At 44.4% G+C, this 19,461-nt stretch overlaps 1 protein-coding gene across 2 annotated transcripts in view; it reads left to right on the top strand.

Annotated features, from left to right (window-relative positions):
* Positions 1–19,461, top strand: part of SFXN5 (sideroflexin 5) — a 160,596-nt gene that overhangs the window by 40,180 nt on the left and 100,955 nt on the right. For both annotated transcript variants that reach the window (XM_067468440.1, XM_067468441.1), the window contains exons 4-6: positions 11,172–11,198; positions 13,116–13,170; positions 16,828–16,853. In XM_067468440.1, coding sequence (XP_067324541.1) covers positions 11,172–11,198; positions 13,116–13,170; positions 16,828–16,853 — 108 coding nt within the window. The remainder of the gene's footprint in view (positions 1–11,171; positions 11,199–13,115; positions 13,171–16,827; positions 16,854–19,461) is intronic.

The following is a 19,461-nucleotide window of genomic DNA, read 5'->3' as shown; positions in this document are numbered from 1 at the left end:
GTCTTATGGATTACAATGTACATATACATGGCAAACATTCAATGCCATAGACACACAACATATATAGACACTTAGACAGACATACAGGGGCTATTTAACATTCCAGCTTTTTCATGAGGGTATTCTGGCTACCAGGGGAGCTGTCGCTTCACCGTCTGTTTGTGACACTGATGAAGTACTTCCTCATTCTTTGCATGCTTGCTGGAGATTTTTATGGCATCTTAAATTAGCTTCCCCGTATAAACGGTACCTAAATTTACATGAGGATATGATTCTGTTTGGTAACAAATGTTTTTGTATTGTTTAGTTAATGGCTTATGTATTTATGTATTTTAATGGTTTGATGGTTTGTTTAATGGTTATTGTATTAATTGTTCATGTAACGGCATCGAATTGCTGCCTATGTAAGCCGTCCTGAGTCCCCCTTTCGGGGTAGAGAAGAGACGGGATATAAATACCATAAATAAATAAATAAATAAATTTCCTACTTGACAGATGCAACTGTCTTTTGGGCTGCAAAGGTCGACCTCAAGCTACACAAATTGGTCTCACTCCGACCCAGGCTGGCTTAGAACTCATGAGCTTTTGATCAGTAGTGATCTTAAGCAGCTGACTCCCAGCCACCTGCAACACAGTCCTGGTGCTTCTTTGCTTCTTCCAGGACGCTGACATTTGTCCGGCTGTCTTCCCAAGAGATTTGCAGGAGATTTCAGAAGCAGCACTGATGGAATCATTCCAGGAGTTGCGTATGATGCCTGTAGACAGTCCACATTTCACAGGCATATAGCAGGGTTGGGAGGGCAATGGCTTTATAAGCACCCCAGTACTAGTTCCATAATAGCTATAGTGGTTATACAGAAAAAGGGAAAATAATAATAATAATAATAATAATAATAATAATATAAAAACTTTATTTATACCCTGCCACCATCTCTCCAAGGGACTCGGAGGGGCTTACATGAGGCCAAGCCCAACAACACATCACAACAGAAAAGCAATAACAATACAAAGCAATACAAAATAATATAAATAACATATAACAATAACACACAGGATTTAAAAGCTTATGGCTAGGCCAGATGTAATGATTTTAAAAAAAATTAAAAACACTGGGTATGACAAGATAGGATATATCTCGTAAGAGGGTTTTTAAAAAGTGAGGGTCTTAAAAAATGAGGGGTACAGTCCAACGCAACCCAATGGTTAAAGTGCATTTGTAAGGACATTTTGCTGGGAGTTATTCCTTTATTCCGGGAAGGCACACTGGAATAGCCACGTTTTCAGGCTCCTTTTAAAGTCTTCAAAGGCAACCCCACATAGAGCACATTGCAGTAGTCTATATGGGATGTAACCAGAGTGTGGACCACTGTAGCCAAGTCAGACTTCCCAGGGTACAGGTGCAGCTGGCACACAAGCTTTAACTGTGCAAATGCTCCCTTGGTCACCACCGAAACTTGGGGTCCCAAGCTCAGTGATGAATCCAGGATCACTCCCAAGCTGCGAACCTGCGTCTTCAGGGGGAGTGTAACCCCATCCAGCGCAAAATACAACACCGCCTGAGCTCTGCGTTTGCAGCATCTTTCCAAATGAAGCAGAGAGCGTTTGAGGACCGGGACATCTGTAGCGAGACCAAGGGGCTAGTTGATAAAGTTTTTGTCCTCCCATCCCTTCTCTACGCCTGCGAGACGTGGACAGTCTACAGACGTCACATGCAACTTCTGGAACAATTCCATCAGTACTGCCTCCGGAAAATCCTGCAAATCTCTTGGGAAGACAAGCAGACAGATGTCAGCGTGCTGGAAGAAGCAAAGACCACCAGCATTGAAGCGATGGTCCTCCGCCATCAACTCCACTGAACCAGCCACATTGTCAGGATACCTGACCACCGTCTCCCAAAGCAGTTGCTCTATTCCGAACTCAAGAACGGAAAATAAAATGTTGGTGGACAGGAAAAGAGATTTAAAGATAGGCTCAAAGCCAACCTTAAAAACTCTGGCATAGACACTGAGAACTGGGAAGCCCTGGCCCTTGAGGTCAGCTGTGACCAGCAGTGCTGTAGAATTTGAAGAGACACAAATGGAGGGAGAAAGAGAGAAACGTGCCAAGAGGATGGTGCGTCAAGCCAACCCTGACCGGGACTGCCTTCCACCTGGAAACCAATGCCCTCACTGCGGGAGAACATGCAGGTCAAGAATAGGGCTCCACAGTCACTTACGGACCCACCGCCAGGACACCGAACTTGGAGGACCATCATCCTTGGACTACGAGGGATCGCCTAAGTAAGTAAGTAAATAACCCCATCCATCACAGGCTGCAACCCTATGCCATGTTCGGCCTTTCGACTGACCAGGAGGACCTCTGTCTTGTCTGAGAGAGACTCACAAGACTGTGTCATTGGTTTTGGCTGCTGCACGCATGATGTGTGTCCCCCGTGCCTGACCCAGTGTTTCTCAACCTTCCTAATGCCGTGACCCCTTAATGCAGTTCCTCATGTGGTGGTGACCCCCAACCATAATATTGCTTTCATTGCTACTTCATAACAGTCATTTTACTACTGTTATAAATCACAACGTAAATATCTGATATACAGGATGTATTTTCATTCACTGGACCAAACTGGGCACAAATACCCAATACATCCAAATGTGAATGCTAGTGGGGTTGGGGGAGGATTGATTCTGGAATTTGGGAGTTGTAGTTGCTGGGATTTATAGTTCACTTATAATCAAAGAGCTTTCTGAACTCCCCCAGCGATGGATTTGAACCAAACTTGGCTCCCATGACCAATGGAAAACACTGGAAGAGTTTGATGGGCATTGACCTTGAGTTTGGGAGTTGTAGTTCACCTGTCTCCAGAGAGCATAGAATCATAGAATCATAGAATCAAAGAGTTGGAAGAGACCTCATGGGCCATCCAGTCCAACCCCCTGCCAAGAAGCAGGAATATTGCATTCAAATCACCCCCGACAGATGGCCATCCAGCCTCTGCTTAAAAGCTTCCAAAGAAGGAGCCTCCACCACACTCCGGGGCAGAGAGTTCCACTGCTGAACGGCTCTCACAGTCAGGAAGTTCTTCCTAATGTTCAGATGGAATCTCCTCTCTTGTAGTTTGAAGCCATTGTTCCGCGTCCTAGTCTCCAAGGTAGCAGAATACAAGCTTGCTCCCTCCTCCTCCCTGTGGCTTCCTCTCACATATTTATACATGGCTATCATATCTCCTCTCATCCTTCCCTTCTTCAGGCTAAACATGCCCAGCTCCTTAAGCCGCTCCTCATAGGGCTTGTTCTCCAGACCCTTGATCATTTTAGTCGCCCTCCTCTGGACACATTCCAGCTTGTCAATATCTCTCTTGAATTGTGGTGCCCAGAATTGGACACAATATTCCAGATGTGGTTTAACCAAAGCAGAATAGAGCATGGGGAGCATCACTTCCCTAGATCTAGACACTATGCTCCTCTTGATGCAGGCCAAAATCCCATTGGCCTTTTTTGGCACTGTGGACTCATGCAATGGTGGATCTGGACCAAACTTGGCATGAATACTCAATATGCCCAAATGTGAACACTGCTGGAGTCTGGGGAAAATAGATCTTGACATTTGGGAGTAGTAGTTGCTGGGATTTATAGTTCACCGACAATCAAAGATCATTCTGAACTCCACCAGTGATAGAATTGGGTCAAACGTCCCACATGGAATCCCCATGACCATCAGAAAATACTGTGTTTTCTGATGGTCTTTGGCGACCCCTCTGACACCCCCTCGCGATCCCCTCAGGGGTCCCGACCCCCAGGTTAAGGGGAGAAAGAGGAAGAAAGGGTTCTCACCCTTGCCCGCTGCCTCACTGCTTCAAATGGCTCCGTTTTGCTCCTTGCTGACGTGCGAAACTGTCCGGTGCCCTAATTGGGGTCGCGTTTATCCCTGGGCTCCCTTTCAATCAGTTTAGCAGCAGGAAGGAATGGCGCAGGCACGGCAGGGGTGGACACATCTTCCCCACGTCTGACGGCATCCCTTTGGGAAGAATAATGGCTTCTGCTTTTCTTGACACCGTTGATGAAGAGTGAAGGGGTCTATTTGCAGTAAACTGGACTTCCCTTCCTCCCTGTCTCTCGCTTAAGCATCACTCGGTCCCTCGCAAAACAGCAAGGGTCTCAGTGCCATGCGCACACCTATGGAAAGTGGAAACCTTATGCTGAAACGGGAGTGTTGCATGTCAGTCTGTTCAGCCTGTGATTGTGTCTGATGTTCATGTTAATGCTGATGTTCATGATGGGAATGGGGATGATGTTCCTGATGGTGGATTTGGGGAGGGGAGTTTACTTGGGCCTGAGTTAAGCTCAGACGAGAGGAAGATTCCCAAGGCCACATTCTTGAGAGGGGCCTTTCACAGCCTTTCTCAGAACAACTGTCTAAAGATAATTTCTCAGATGCCGAAAATAATGAGAGATCAGAGAGAGCTGATAATGAGAGCTAAGACAGAAAACAAAGTTTCTGTAAATTGAGTCTTTGCAGACGATCTCTATTTACAGAAAGATCTCAATTTACAGACAGTCCATTCGCTTACAGCAAAAGAAAGATAACAAAGCGTTATCTGGTAGCAAGGTCAAGAGAAATGCTTTCCTGGCAGTTTTGGACCATGGAAATCTATATATATATAAATGTTAATGTCGTCATGAGTGGTTCAAAAACGGTAAAACTACAGGACCAAATATCACCACATTTGGCCTTCTAATGCCTCATACCCCAAGGTATTACCAACAATTATCAAAATTCAAATAAATACCAAAACAAACTCACTAATTTTAAAAAAAGGAGAGGACAACACAGAGCATGCGCACAGGGGTGGGGAGGCTGCACGCGCGCAGGAGAGCTCCTCCATCGTCTCTCACTAATGCTTCCTTTTCATCTTGGAAAGAAGTGACAAGTGGAGTGCCTCAGGGTTCCATCCTGGACCCGGTCCTGTTCAACATCTTTATTAATGACTTAGATGAAGGGTTAGAAGGCAGGATCATCAAGTTTGCAGACAGGATCAAATTGGGAGGGGGAGCCAACGCTCCAGAGGACAGGAGCAGGACTCAAAACGATCTTGACAGATTAGAGAGATGAAGGGCCAAAACTAACAAAATGAAGTTCAACAGGGACAAATGCAAGATACTCCACTTTGGCAGGAAAAACAAAATGCAAAGATACAGAATGGGGGACAATGCCTGGCTCGAGAGCAGGACGTGTGAAAAAGATCTTGGAGTCCTCGTGGACAACAAGGTAAACATGAGCCAGGAATGTGATGTGGCGGCAAAAAAAGCCAATGGGATTTTGGCCTGCATCAAGAGGAGCCTAGTGTCTAGATCTAAGGAAGTCATGCTCCCCATGCTCTATTCCGCTTTGGTTAGACCACACCTGGAATATTGTGTCCCATTCTGGGCACCACAATTCAAGAGAGATATTGACAATCTGGAATGTGTCCAGAGGAGAGCGACTAAAATGATAAAAGGTCTGGAGAACAAGCCCTATGAGGAGCGGCTAAAGGAGCTGGGCATGTTTAGCCTGAAGAAGAGAAGGCTGAGAGGGGATATGATAGCCATGTATAAATATGTGAGAGGAAGCCACAGGGAGGAGGGAGCAAGCTTGTTTTCTGCTTTCCTGGAGACTAGGACGCAATGGAGCAATGGCTTCAAACTACAAGAGAGGAGATTCCATCTGAACATGAGGAAGAACTTCCTGACTGTGAGAACCGTTCAGCAGTGGAACTCTCTGCCCCGGAGTGTGGTGGAGGCTCCTTCTTTGGAAGCTTTTAAGCAGTGGCTGGATGGCCATTTGTCAGGGGTGATTTGAATGCAATAGTCCTGATTCTTGGCAGAATGGGGTTGGACTGGATGGCCCATGAGGTCTCTTCCAAATCTTCGATTCTATGATTCTATGCTGAACGGCTCTCACAGTCAGGAAGTTCTTCCTCATGTTCAGATGGAATCTCCTCTCTTGTAGTTTGAAGCCATTGCTCCATTGCAGTGGAACTCTCTGCCCCGGAGTGTGGTGGAGGCTCCTTCTTTGGAAGCGTTTAAACAGAGGCTGGATGGCCATCTGTCAGGGGTGATTTGAATGCAATATTCCTGCTTCTTGGCAGAATGGGGTTGGACTGGATGACCCATGAGGTCTCTTCCAACTCTTTGATTCTATGATTCTATGATCTTCTGGGGATTCCCTGCTCTCAACCCCACCTCTATCACAAGTGAGATTGGTGGCAACAAGAAGCAGGGCCTTCTCGGTGGTGGCCCCTCACCTGTGGAATTCACTCCCCGGGGAAATTAGGTCACCGACATCCCTCCTCTCCTTCAGAAGGAAATTAAAAACATGGTTGTGGGACCAGGCTTTCGGGCAATCTGGCAGTTCGACAAGGACAATGATGACTAGACAATATGGGATGAATTTATGGACTCTGAGATGGTGAACGCTGAGTATTGACTGGTTTTATTGATTTTTATTGATTTTGTTGTATAAAGTGACTGTTTAACTGTTATAATTGTTGTATACATGTTTTATCCTTTGTTTATGTTTATGCTGGCATCGAATTGTGCCTTTTGTAAGCCGCCCTGAGTCCCCCCTCGGGGGTTGAGAAGGGCGGGGTAGAAATGTGCGAAATAAATAAATAAATAATGTTCCTGATGGTGGCTTTGGGGATGAGAGTTTGCTTGGGCCTGAGTTAAGCTCAGACGAGAGGTTCCCAAGGCCACATTCTTGAGAGGGGCCCTTCACAGCCTTTCTCAGAACAACTGACATAGAATCATAGAATTGGAAGAGACCTCATGGGCCATCCAGTCCAACCCCATTCTGCCAAGAAGCAGGAATATTGCATTCAAATGACCCCTGACAGATGGCCATCCAGCCTCCAAAGAAGGAGCCTCCACCACACTCCGGGGCAGAGAGTTCCACTGCTGAACAGCTCTCACAGTCAGGAAGTTCTTCCTAATGCTCAGATGGAATCTCCTTTCTTGTACTAACTGTCTAAAGATAATTTCTCAGATGCCAAAAATAATGAGAGAGCTGATAATGAGAGCTTAGACAGAAAACAAAGTTTCTGTAAATAGAGATCGTCTGCAAAGACTCAGACAGTCCATTCGCTTATAGCAAAAGAAATATAACAAGGCATTATCCGGTAGCAAGGTCAAAAGAAACGCTTTCTTGGCAGTTTTTGACCCTGGAAAAGCCTTATATTTATGCATAGGAAAGTGTTGCCTTATTCGGGTCAAAGTTGGAAATTGACCATGGACTTGTTATCAAGCGCTCTTAGTTTCATGTACCAAGTTCTTGCCAAGCTCCCATTTCTTTTATGAGATGTGATTCTGTGGTGAAGTGTAAATTTTAAATCTACAGTTATGTATAGTTATATATAAGTGTTTAGAGAGGTAAGTATTTAGAGTAGCATAACTGGAGGGAATGGTAGCCAGGTCAGCTCACTTTGAGCTGGGTTGCTATGGAAATAGGGGCGGAGCCAACTACCACTTGGCAGGGCAACCATTTTAAAATGGTCAGTCTGCAGTCAGCGAACTACAGGGAGGCTGTTTCTGTGGTGTGTTGAGAACCAGTAAGGCAGTCTGTAGTCTTCAAACTACAGGAGTGGCTGGTTCAGTAGTAGTGAGAACCAGGAAGGTAATCTGTAGTTTTAAAACTACAGGGTAAGTCTGATTCTATTGTAGTGAGAATCAGGAAGGTTTGGCTTTTAGCCTAGGTTGTTTAGATAAGTCGAGTTGACTTATATATATTATAGTTTGTGTATGAGTAGAAGGGGTGAGAGAATCTTTATTGCAACAGAAATATCACAAAGAAAGAATAAGCTTGTATCTGAAGTAATCTATTAAGGAAAGAAACACAGTTTGAAGAAAAATAAGTTTGAAACCTGTTTAGTAGAAGGAAGAGTCCTTTCCAGAGTTGTTTTAAAGAATGTTATAAATGTAACCTCTGAAGATATGTGCCTCTAAGAGTCAAGAAACATTGAAACCATCAAGCTTCTTCTACATTTCAATAAACTTGTTACAGTTTCTTATAAAGCCTGGTCTCTGTTACAAATCCTTTCCAAGTTAAGTCACGCTACGTCTAAAAAAAGACCAATTCAATATTACTAGCTACTAGCTACGCTATCAATTTAATAAACTCTTACAAAGTGGTGGCATCTTTACAAAACCGTTACAAATTGGTGAAACCTTCACAAACTGGTGGCACCTTCATTACAAATTGGTGGCTTCCTTACAAATTGGTGGCCATCTTTACAGATTCTACTCCAGAAACTTGGTTTTTGTGCCACAAACTTCTGTATATACTCGAGTATAAGCCTAGTTTTTCCAGTCCTTTTCTAAGGCTGAAAAAGTCCCCCTCGGCTTATATTCAAGTCAAAATTATTTATTATTATTTTTATTACATTTATTATTTCACTTGATTATTATTATTATTATTATTATTATTATTATTATTATTATTGGTAGTAGTAGTAGTACATTTATTATTCTATTATTACATTTCCATTATATATATATATATATATATATATATATATATATATATATATACTATTCTCTGATGTTTAGAAATTTCTTAAATGCAAATGAAGTGAACAACTTAAAATGCACAAACGCCGTGCAAAAGATATGCACAACACACACATACATGTTAAAGTCAACGAATTGGGAGTGTGGTGGTGGTGGTGGGAGAGTGGAGATGAACACATTAGATAAAATGTGCAAATCGATGTGCATATTAGATAAAAATGTGTAAAAAGATGTGCACAAATTTGCACAAATTCTCACCAATGGCTCATGACCTGATTCTCAACAAAGGCAGAGGAAGAAGGAGCCAGTTGGGTGTGCTCTGAAATTCTATGGTAACACACAGATTTGTTGTTGTTGTTGTTACACTTTGTAACACAATTTTTGTTCCTGTTTTATCAATGCCATTTCCTAATTGGTTCTATCATAAAAACATGGGAAAAGTTTATTAAACTGCACAAACTTTGTCTTTGAGGGAAGGAGGGAGGGACGTCATCCTGCAATAGCACACTTTGCTCTAGTTTTCCAGTGAATATCTCAACAACTACGCCATGAATGACTTTTCAATGACTTTGAAGCATAGGTTCTTTTTATTGCCATTTCCAGTGTGAGAGGATAGATCAGATTACAGAAAAACATTAGGCAACGAATGACATTGGACATACAGACATACAGATTCTATGCAACTACATTGGATTCACAATTACATTGGTTAACAAGCAAACAAAGGGGAATTACATTTTCACTCAACATTCACACACATGTACACGCATTCATCACCATGCATCCAAAATATTACCATATCTAGAGATATATAAACCCATTTTCCTAATTCCAACAGACCTCACTACCTCTGAGGATGCTTGCCATAGATGCAGGTGAAACGTCAGGAGAAAATGCCTCTAGAACATGGCCATATAGCCCGAAAAAACCCACAAGAACCTAGTGATTCCAGCCATGAAAGCCTTTGACAATACATATTACCATATCCTTTTCTCCCTCCTTGGAGAAACACCTCTTAGGCCAGATCATGCTTTCCTGCAGCCTGCCAATGCATAGTTCCATAACTTCCATAACGCCAAAACTTCAAAATGCTGAAATGCCAAAACTTCTTTCCCTAAGAACAATGCCAAGGACCTGATCCCTGTTTTCCACACAGCAGAACCTGACTCCTTGCACAAAATCCAAGACTCCAAAAGCACACTTCTTCCTCTTCCCTTGAGTAAGAAGCCCCAAAGTGTCCAGAATCATGCTTTCCCATAGCATATCTGACACTCTCCAAATACACCATCTCTCTCCTTCCCGTGGAGCAGAGCATAGCGGGTGGAACAGACTCCTCAGGTCTGCCACACTTTGAGCATTATTAGACTGAGTCTTTTATAGGAAAATTCTACTGATGTCGTCCCAAAGTTGTAAATGAATGATAGACATCTTCAGTTCTGGCTCTATCTCAGTTTCCTGGCCAGATGTTGATCTTCTTGATTGGTGTTGACAAACACAAGGCTTGTGTTGACTTCCTTCTTAACATAAGGAAGGTTGCAAACATTTCCTTTGTCACTGTCCCAGTTCTTATCAAGTTTGCAGATGACACCAAATGGGGAGGGATAGCCAATACTCCAGAGGACAGGAGCAGAATTCAAAACGATCTTGACAGATTAGAAAGATGAAGCGCCAAAACTAACAAAATGAGGTTCAACAGTGACAAATGCAAGATACTCCACTTAGTCAGAAAAAACAAAATGCAAAGATATAGAATGGGGGACAGTGAGGCCTGGCTCGATAGCAGTATGTGTGAAAAAGATCTTGGAATCCTCGTGGACAACAAGTTAAACATGAGCCAGGAATGTGATGTGGCGGCAAAAAAAGCCAATGGGATTTTGGCCTGCATCAAGAGGAGCCTCGTGTCTAGATCTAGGGAAGTCATGCTCCCCATGCTCTATTCCGCTTTGGTTACACCAGTTTACCTGGAATATTGTGTCCAATTCTGGGCACCACAATTCAAGAGAGATATTGACAAGCTGGAATGTGTCCAGAGGAGGGCGACTAAAAGGATCAAGGGTCTGGAGAACAAGCCCTATGAGGAGCGGCTTAAGGAGCTGGGCCTGAAGAAGAGAAGGCTGAGAGGAGATATGATGATAGCCATGTATAAATATGTGAAAGGAAGCCACAGGGAGGAGGGAGCAACCTTGTTTTTTGCTTCCCTGAAGACTAGGACGCAATGTAGGTTTTTTCAGGCTATATGGCCATGTTCTAGAGGTATGTTCTAGATGCAGGCGAAACGTCAGCAGAAAATGCCTCTAGAACATGGCCATATAGCCCGAAAAAACCTACAACAACCCACTGTGTTGGGTATTTGTGCCCAATTTGGTCCAGAGAATGAAAATACATCCTGCATATCAGATATTTACATGACGATTCATAACAGGAGCAAAATGACAGTGATGAAGTAGCAACGAAAATAATAGGAGGAACTGTATTAAGGAAGATTGAGAAACACTGGCCTACAGGCTGTTAGGAATTGTGGGAGTTGTAGTCCAAAACACCTGGAGGGCACGAGTTTGCAAATGCTTGATCTAGAGACTCACTTGGCTGATTGTTATCTTTCACCAGAAATAACATTGATGTCTTTTGTTTTTCTAGCTTTGGAAAGCACAGAAAATAAAACAGGTAATCCACTTTGAGCTTTTCCTTTATGTTGCTGTTGATACTTTGTTTTGCCATACGAATCCCAGGCATTGTTTTTCTGTTTGCTGGCCTTGCAGAAAGGGTGCACGACGACGGAGTGCATGCCTTTGAGCCTTTACCCTATTTACTCCAATCTAACACTCACCTTTCTGGGCTAAATGACCTTGTTGTTGCAACCCAGACCAGGAAACAAGACCATAAGATTAAATCCCCCACACTTGACTGTGGGAAAAACAATCCTTTTTTATTGATGAAAAATGGTTACAAAATAGAGGAAAATGCAAAGTCAAAAAGCCACAGTAAAACTCAGCAGTCAGGAATATCTCTGAACTAGATCAAAATTCCAAAAGCAACACTAGAAAGACCTGGAACCTGTTAGTATCTCACTAACCGTACTTGGAAACTAGAAGCCTCTGGAAATGCAGGCCATGGGAAACGAGAACTCTGCCAAGGTAATGCCTCAGTCTAAACAATGCTTGATCTAATGAGACAGCCAGGGGGGGAGACACTTAAAACTAAAGAAACTGTTTCAGGACACGCCTCCAGGCTTGGAAGCCTCCTTTTCCTTTAATCTACTTGATCTTCGCAGACTCTGTGTTTCACTCCTGTTTTCCCAAATCTGCCCTTTTCTATCCTCATTTAATAAGGCAGGTGTTAACTCCTCTGGAGAGTTATCACTGCTTGATTCTGAAACATTCTCATCAGGATGTGTAGTTTCACTTTCCCAGCCACTGACCTCAGAATCAACAGTTTCCAAACCATCACGGAAAAATACACGTTCAGTAGCCTGTTCAGTTGCATCAGGAAATACAATCAAAGAATCAGGTTCAGGGTCACACGGAGGCTGAGGGCCAGGTTCACATGGAAGCTGAACCCCAACACTTGTCAAAATTAGGATGCGCATTAGAGTCTCATTGTACGGTCATCCAACTTTAAGCCTGGTAGCTTTGTATTGCCCTGTGTTCTTTCTGTCTTCTCCCCCATGTTGTGACTCAGCTGGAACCACAGACTGATAGTGTTGTGATTCAAGTGGGGTCTCAGAGTGACTCTGACGAGGATGATGGGATTCAGCTTCACAATCAGGTTCAAAATGTTCCTGTTGTAGACAATGAGGAGCAGGGTGTGCAAGTTCAGTTTCCCACAGCAAGGAATGTTTGTGATACTGAAACTAGCTAAGGAGGACAGTTCTCAGCCTGATAGTAAACAGGAAGGCAACCAGCCTGACACTAACGAGCAACCTGACCTTGATGAAACGGGAGTCTTAGATTGGCCGGACCGTTTGGAATTCAGAGTTCGAAGGAGTGTGAGAATAGCCAACAAGAAGGAGGCCAGAGGCCAAAGAAATTCTTTCATGTGTTGCAAAGGGTATTAAGCAGTGTGTTTGGAAACAAACCTTTGCCAGAGCAACTTCTCGCTCAACCAAGCAGCTTGTGCTTGTTTGCCTGGATTATCGTGTAGCTCTTGTGTCCATGGTCTTGGGACTTTGTCATGTTCTCATGAGAGACTGTTGGTGACTCTTGGAATCCTGCTTTATAGTACTATGTCTTATTGATCTTTTGGAACATTACTTGCTTTTGTGAACTTTTATCTTTTATTTTTCAATACACTACAAAGACTTCAGTCTGTGTGCAGTTTGGGTGATTTCAGCAAGGTGAATCTACTCTGAGGTGCGACACTTTATAAATTCCATAAAGGGTTTCCGTTCGTCTTGAATTTTGTGTGTGTTTCTTTGTTGTAAAGCCAAAGTTGATTTAAGGCCACTTTGCAAGAGGCAAAAAGCCTGTGAGGGTGGGACTTCCATTCCCTTTGGTCCAAAAAGGTTGGTTTCCTCATCTAGCAAAGGCTATGCCTTCCATGTTCCTCTCCCATATGGTTCACTCCTTCCTTCTTCTCTTGTAGGCCATCATCCACCCGGACACAAACGAGACGATTTTCATGCCTTTCCGAATGTCAGGTAAGACCCAAGCCCTCATCGGCCTCCATCCCCAGGTGCAGAGTTGGGAAGGGATCCCTTGTTTCTGCACAAGGAGGGATCCATTGGAACCCCTGGATCAGTTGCAGGGTTCAAGTCAGAACGGATCCCAGTGGTTTTTATCTACCAAGTGTTGTGCAAATTGTTACCTGCAATTTTCCAGGTGGTCTCCATCCTCCTCTTTTGGGCCAGAACGTAGCCTGCTCCGTTGCCGCTAGCAAATGGAACTCGTGGTGGGACGGGAAATAGCCAGAGGGATAGAACTTGATCCCAATGAAACTTCATTCCAAAGATTATTTGGGGGAAAAGTGGGTCCTTTTGGGGTCTTCCTTCCCCTCTCCATCCGAGTTGTGGCTTACTAGGCTATTTGAGTCAACATTTATTTATTATTTATGTATTATTTGAACTTACATTACAAGAATGGCTAAAATCTAACAAAATTTAAAAGCAATTTAAAACAATTTAAAAACAGCAATATCAAACATTAAAAGCCTGTCGAAACAGGTATGTCTGACATGCCCTGCGGAAAGCTGGTAAGTCCCGCAAGGCACGGACTTCAGGTGGCTGGCAGAGTATTCCAGAGCGATGGTGCCACTGCTGTGAAGGCTCTGCACCTGGTTGCTGTTAGACCCAAGGTCTTGACACTGGGAATTTCCAACACATCTTGGACCTCAGAACGGAGGGATCTTTGGGGTTTGGAGGGGGTGAGGCGGTCCCTCAGATACATCGGCCCCAGACCATGCAAGGCCTTCAAGGTGAGCACCATCCCTTTGAAAGGGATCCGGTGCTCAATGGGTAACCAATGCAGCTGCCGTAAGATTGGGGTGATGTGGCATGTCATCGGAATTCCCGCAAGAAACCGAGCAGCTGCATTTTGTACCAACTTGAGCGTCCAGATCACCAACAGAAGAAGGCCAATGTAGAGGGCATTACAGTAGTCCAGTCTTGAGATGACCATGGCCTGGATGACTGTAGCTAGGTCGTCCCTGGACAGGGAGGGGGCCAGCCGTCTAGCCTGCCGCAGGTGAAAGAAGGCGGTTCTGCTCACGGCAGAGAGAGACCTGGGCCTCCATCGTCAGCAGAGGGTCCAAAAGGACTCCCAGACTCTTGGCCAATGATGACGGGCGTAGCGCCTCACCATCCAGGGTAGGCAGCTGGATGTCCCCACTGCCCGGTCGACCCAGCCATAGGATCTCCGTCTTTGCTGGATTCACCCTCAACCTGCTGGCACGCAGCCATCCAGTCATGGCCTCGAGGAACTCATGGAAACATGAGCCAACAGTGGGATGCTGCAGCTATAAAAGCCAATAGAATTCTCCATTCTTTGGACACCCATTCTGGTTGTTTTACACTTCTATTTTTCCTCCTTGCTGGCACTGTTTGCAATTCTGCCTTCAATATCTCATTTTTAAGAATCTCCCATACATCAAAAGCGAGGAGGAGCTGAGGAGCCTTCTCACCAAGGAGAAAGGAGAAAAAGAAAAAGCTGGGTTGCATTTAAACATCCAAAAAACCAAGATTATGGCAATAAGAATGATTGAAAACTGGCAAAGAGGGGGAGAAAACGTGGAGGCAGGGACAGGGTTTGTATTCCTAGGTGCAACGATGACTGCAGCCAGGAAATCAGAAGACATTTCCTTCTTGGGAGGAGAGCAAGGACCAATCTCGATAAAATAGTGAAGAGTAGAGACATCACACTGGCAACAAAGATCTGCATAGTAAAAGCCTAGTTAAAGCAATGGTCTTCCCCGTAGTCACCTACGGATTGAGAGCTGGACCGTAAGGAAGGCTGAGTGAAGGAAGAGAGACACTTTGGAACTGTGGTGTTGGAGGAAAGTTCTGAGAGTGCCTGGGACAGCAAGAAGATCCAACCAGTCCATACTTCAGGAAATAAAGCCTGACTGCTCATTGGAGGGAAGGATAGTAGAGGCAAAGAGGAAGTCCTTTGGCCACATCATGAGGAGACAGCAAAGCCTGGAGAAGACAATTATGCTGGGGAAAATGGGAGGAAAAAGGAAGAGGGGCCGACCAAGGGCAAGATGGGTGTATGGTCTCCTTGAAGGGACTGGCTTGACTCTGAAGGAGACCTTGGGGGTGGCCACGGTCCAGAAGGTCACCAAGAATTGGAAGTGACTGAACGAATAAACAACAACAACAATCCATACATCATTAACTCCCGTCTCTTTTAGTATTCCTGTCCATGGAATCACGCTCAGTGTTTCCTTAGATTTCCTGGCCAGCTCTCCTAAAGTCTATAATGCATATTTGACTTCTCTTAGTCTCACCCTTCATTTGTATCACAAACTCCAGGAGCACATGGTCACTCCCACCTAAGGATTCCACCACTTCCACTCCATTGACCAGGTCCTCTATATTGGTTAGGATCAGATCCAGAATATTGGATCCCCTTGTTGCCTCTTCTACCAAGAGTCTATACCATAGATCAAGAGTCTATACCATAGTCCAAAGCCAGTCCAAAGATTCAAGGTTCCAGGGTTCCAAGAGTACAGGAGACAGGTCAGGATCCTGAAAATCCACAAACCTGGGGGGGGGGGGGGACCAGCAGCATCCACCACCAAAATAAGTCAAATACTTTTCTCCCAAGGATCAATTCTACGGCTAGCTCCTTGTATCCATTAACTCCCAGCTGCAACCTATCTCTTGCATGCCTCCACCCTTAATTGCTTTCATGCATGAACTCTTACTTACAGATTACACAACCCTTTAGAACTAAGACTCACATTAACCCTTCCATCACCAAGTGCTAGGCCTACCACCACCAACCACTGCAGAACATGATACATGACAGCAAGTGAGGAATTTGTTGGACTTTGCACTTTTGGCAAAGTTCGTTTCCCAGCAAATATCAGAGTAGATGAGATCCCCCATTGCTACTGTGTCTCTTCTTTCTCCATGTTTGGCCATCTAGTCAAGGAAGGCTTCATCCAGTTCTTCCGTTTGGCTTGGAGGTCTGCAGTAGACCCCCACAGCTACATCCTTTCCAGTCCTTGTTCCCTCAGTTCTTACTCAGGTTGTCTCAACCTGGTTTCCAGGATCAAATTGTTTCACCTCTTCATAGGGGTAAATATTTTTGACATATAATGCTACTCCACCCCCTCTCCTGTTTGTTTATCTGAAATAGGTTATACCCCTCCATTGCCACATGCCAGTTATAGGGTCCCACCACGTTTCAGTTATGCCTATAACAATTGCTTTGTTGTGGTAAGAGTTCCAGTTCACCTTGTTTATTTTGTTATGGTAAGAGTTCCAATTCATCTTGCTTATTTTGTTGTGGTAAGAGTTCCAGTTCACCTTGTTTATTTTGTTATGGTAAGAGTTCCAGTTCATCTTGTTTATTTTGTTGTGGTAAGAGTTCCAGTTCATCTTGTTTATTTTGTTGTGGTAAGAGTTCCAGTTCATCTTGATTATTTTGTCGTGTTAAGAGTTCCAGTTCATCTTGTTTATTTTGTCGTGGTAAGAGTTCCAGTTCATCTTGTTTATTTTGTCGTGGTAAGAGTTCCAGTTCATCTTGTTTATTTTGTTTTATGATTCTATGACAACCCTGCAGATGCAATGAGACTGATTTGTAGCGGTCTTTCTGTATTAACGTGTGTGTTTCTCTCTCTCTTCTCCTCCCAGGTTACATTCCCTTTGGAACTCCTATTGTAAGTATTCTAACTTCTCATCCCAACTCTTGCAATGTTTGTTGTTGGAGCTCAGGCACATCCTGCACAAGTTTATAGTCCTTATCAAGGAAAATAGATGAGTTAGCTGGCAGGGAAAGCCCTTTCCCCATTGACCTTTGTGTCTGCCTGTCTCTCGGTTCTCTCCTGTTCTGTTAGACCAATATTCTCATTTTTATTCTTTCTAGCCATGTGTCAAGCCTGTAAGCCAGGCATGGGCCAACTTGGGCCTTCCCTCCAGGTGTTTTGGGCTTCAACTCCCATCTCAATTCCTACCAGCTGTTAGGAATTGTGAAAGTTGAAGTCCAAAACACCTGGAGGGAACGCCCAAGTGGAAGGCGGTCCCGGTCAGGGTTGGCTTGACGCGCCTTTCTCTTGGCACGTTTCTCCCTTTCACCCTCCATTTAAGCTTCTTCAAATTCTGCAGCACTGCTAGTCACAACTGACCTCCAGCTGGAGCGCTCAAGGGCCAGGGCTTCCCAGTTCTCAGTGTCTATGCCAGAGTATTTGAGGTTGGTTTTGAGCCCATCTTTAAATCTCTTTTCCTGCCCACCAACATTCAGTTTTCAATTCTTGAGTTCGGAGTAGAGCAACTGCTTTGGGAGACGGTGGTCAGGCATCTGGACAACGTGGCCGGTCCAGCGGAGTTGATGGCGGAGGACCATTGCTTCAATGCTGGTGGTCTTTGCTTCTTCCAGCATGCTGACATTTGTCTGGCTGTTTTCCCAAGAGATTTGCAGGATTTTCCGGAGGCAGCGCTGATGGAATCGTTCCAGGAGTTGCATGTGACGTCTGTAGACAGTCCACGTCTCGCAGGCATAGAGCAGGGTTGGGAGGACAATAGCTTTATAAACTAGCACCTTGGTATCCCTATGGATGTCCCGGTCCTCAATCACTCTCTGCTTCATTTGGAAAAATGCAGCGCTCGCAGAGCTCAGGTGGTGTTGTATTTCAGTGTCAATGTTGACGTCTGTAGACAGTCCACATTTGGCAGGCATATAGCAGGGTTGGGAGGACAATGGTTTTATAAACAAGCACCTTAGTATCTCTACGGATGTCGCAATCCTCAAACACTCTTTGCTTCATTCAGAGAAATGCTGCACTCGCAGAGCTCAGGTGGTGTTGTATTTCAGTGTCAGTGTTGACGTCTGTAGACAGTCCATGTCTCGCAGGCGTATAGCAGGGTTGGGAGGACAGTAGCTTTATAAACAAGCACGTTGGTGTCCCTATGGATGTCCCGGTCCTCAAACACTCTCTGCTTCGTTCAGAAAAATGCTGCACTCGCAGAGCTCAGGTGGTGTTGTATTTCAGTGTCAGTGTTGACGTCTGTAGACAGTCCATGTCTCGCAGGCGTATAGCAGGGTTGGGAGGACAGTAGCTTTATAAACAAGCACGTTGGTGTCCCTATGGATGTCCCAGTCCTCAAACACCCTCTGCTTCATTCAGAGAAATGCTGCACTTGCAGAGCTCAGGCGGTGTTGTATTTCAGTGTCAATGTTGACGTCTGTAGACAGTCCATGTCTCACAGGCGTATAGCAGGGTTGGGAGGACAGTAGCTTTATAAACAAGCACGTTGGTGTCCCTATGGATGTCACGGTCCTCAAACACTCTTTGCTTCATTCAGAGAAATGCTGCACTCGTAGAGCTCAGGTGGTGTTGTATTTCAGTGTCAATGTTGACGTCTGTAGACAGTCCACGTCTCGCAGGCGTATAGCAGGGCTGGGAGGACAATAGCTTTATCAACAAGCACCTTAGTATCCCTACGGATGCCCCGGTCCTCAAACACTCTCTGCTTCATTCAGAGAAATGCTGCACTCGCAGAGCTCAGGTGGTGTATTTTGGTGTCGATGTTGACTTTTGTGGAGAGGTGGCTGCCAAGGTAGCGGAAATGTTCAACATTTTCTAATGTTACACCATTAAGCTGTATTTCTGGCATTGGAGAGGTTTTTGCTGGTGACACACCTGGCTTGACAAGTGTCCATGCGAAAGGGATTCAGGAGTCTTAGCAACACAAAAGTGTGATGCAGTTAAGTTAGCGAATTGCAACATTCACAGACGAGAATTCTTTCTCCCACCCTGGACATTATTCCACAGATATTGCTGAAATTTCCCACCTGCTTCTTGTGGATTTCAATGGCTTCTCTGAGGATGCCTGCCATAGATGCAGGCAAAACGTCAGGAGAGAATGCTTCTGGCACATGGCCACACATTCTGGAAAACTCACAGCAACCCAGCAACTCTGGCCGTGAAAACCTTCGGCAATACATAGAACCTATTTTGTCCATCACTTGAGAAAACTGCCTGTTTATAGTTAATTTTAATTAACTTCTTAAAATGTAACTTCTCTCCAAGTAATTGAAAAGCCACTTTGGGCTTTCTGTGTCTGTCTCGGCAACCCTCCACCTTGAATTTAGTTTGGGAGAAAGGAAGGAGATAAAGCTAATACGTAATTAAATAAATTGACCTAGTCATTCAAGGATGCTAACCTTTCGACGCGTACAAAAAGCACGCCGACATCTCGTAAGCAAGAAACTCAACCATATTTTTTTTTATTTAAAGTGCTTAAAACAGAACAAGCTTCTTCTTTTTT

This window comes from Anolis sagrei, chromosome 5 (assembly GCF_037176765.1).
Source record: "Anolis sagrei isolate rAnoSag1 chromosome 5, rAnoSag1.mat, whole genome shotgun sequence".
NCBI classification, from domain to species: Eukaryota; Metazoa; Chordata; class Lepidosauria; order Squamata; family Dactyloidae; genus Anolis; species Anolis sagrei.
Note: the sequence above shows the minus strand (reverse complement) of the source record. Positions and strands in the feature narration are given on the sequence as shown.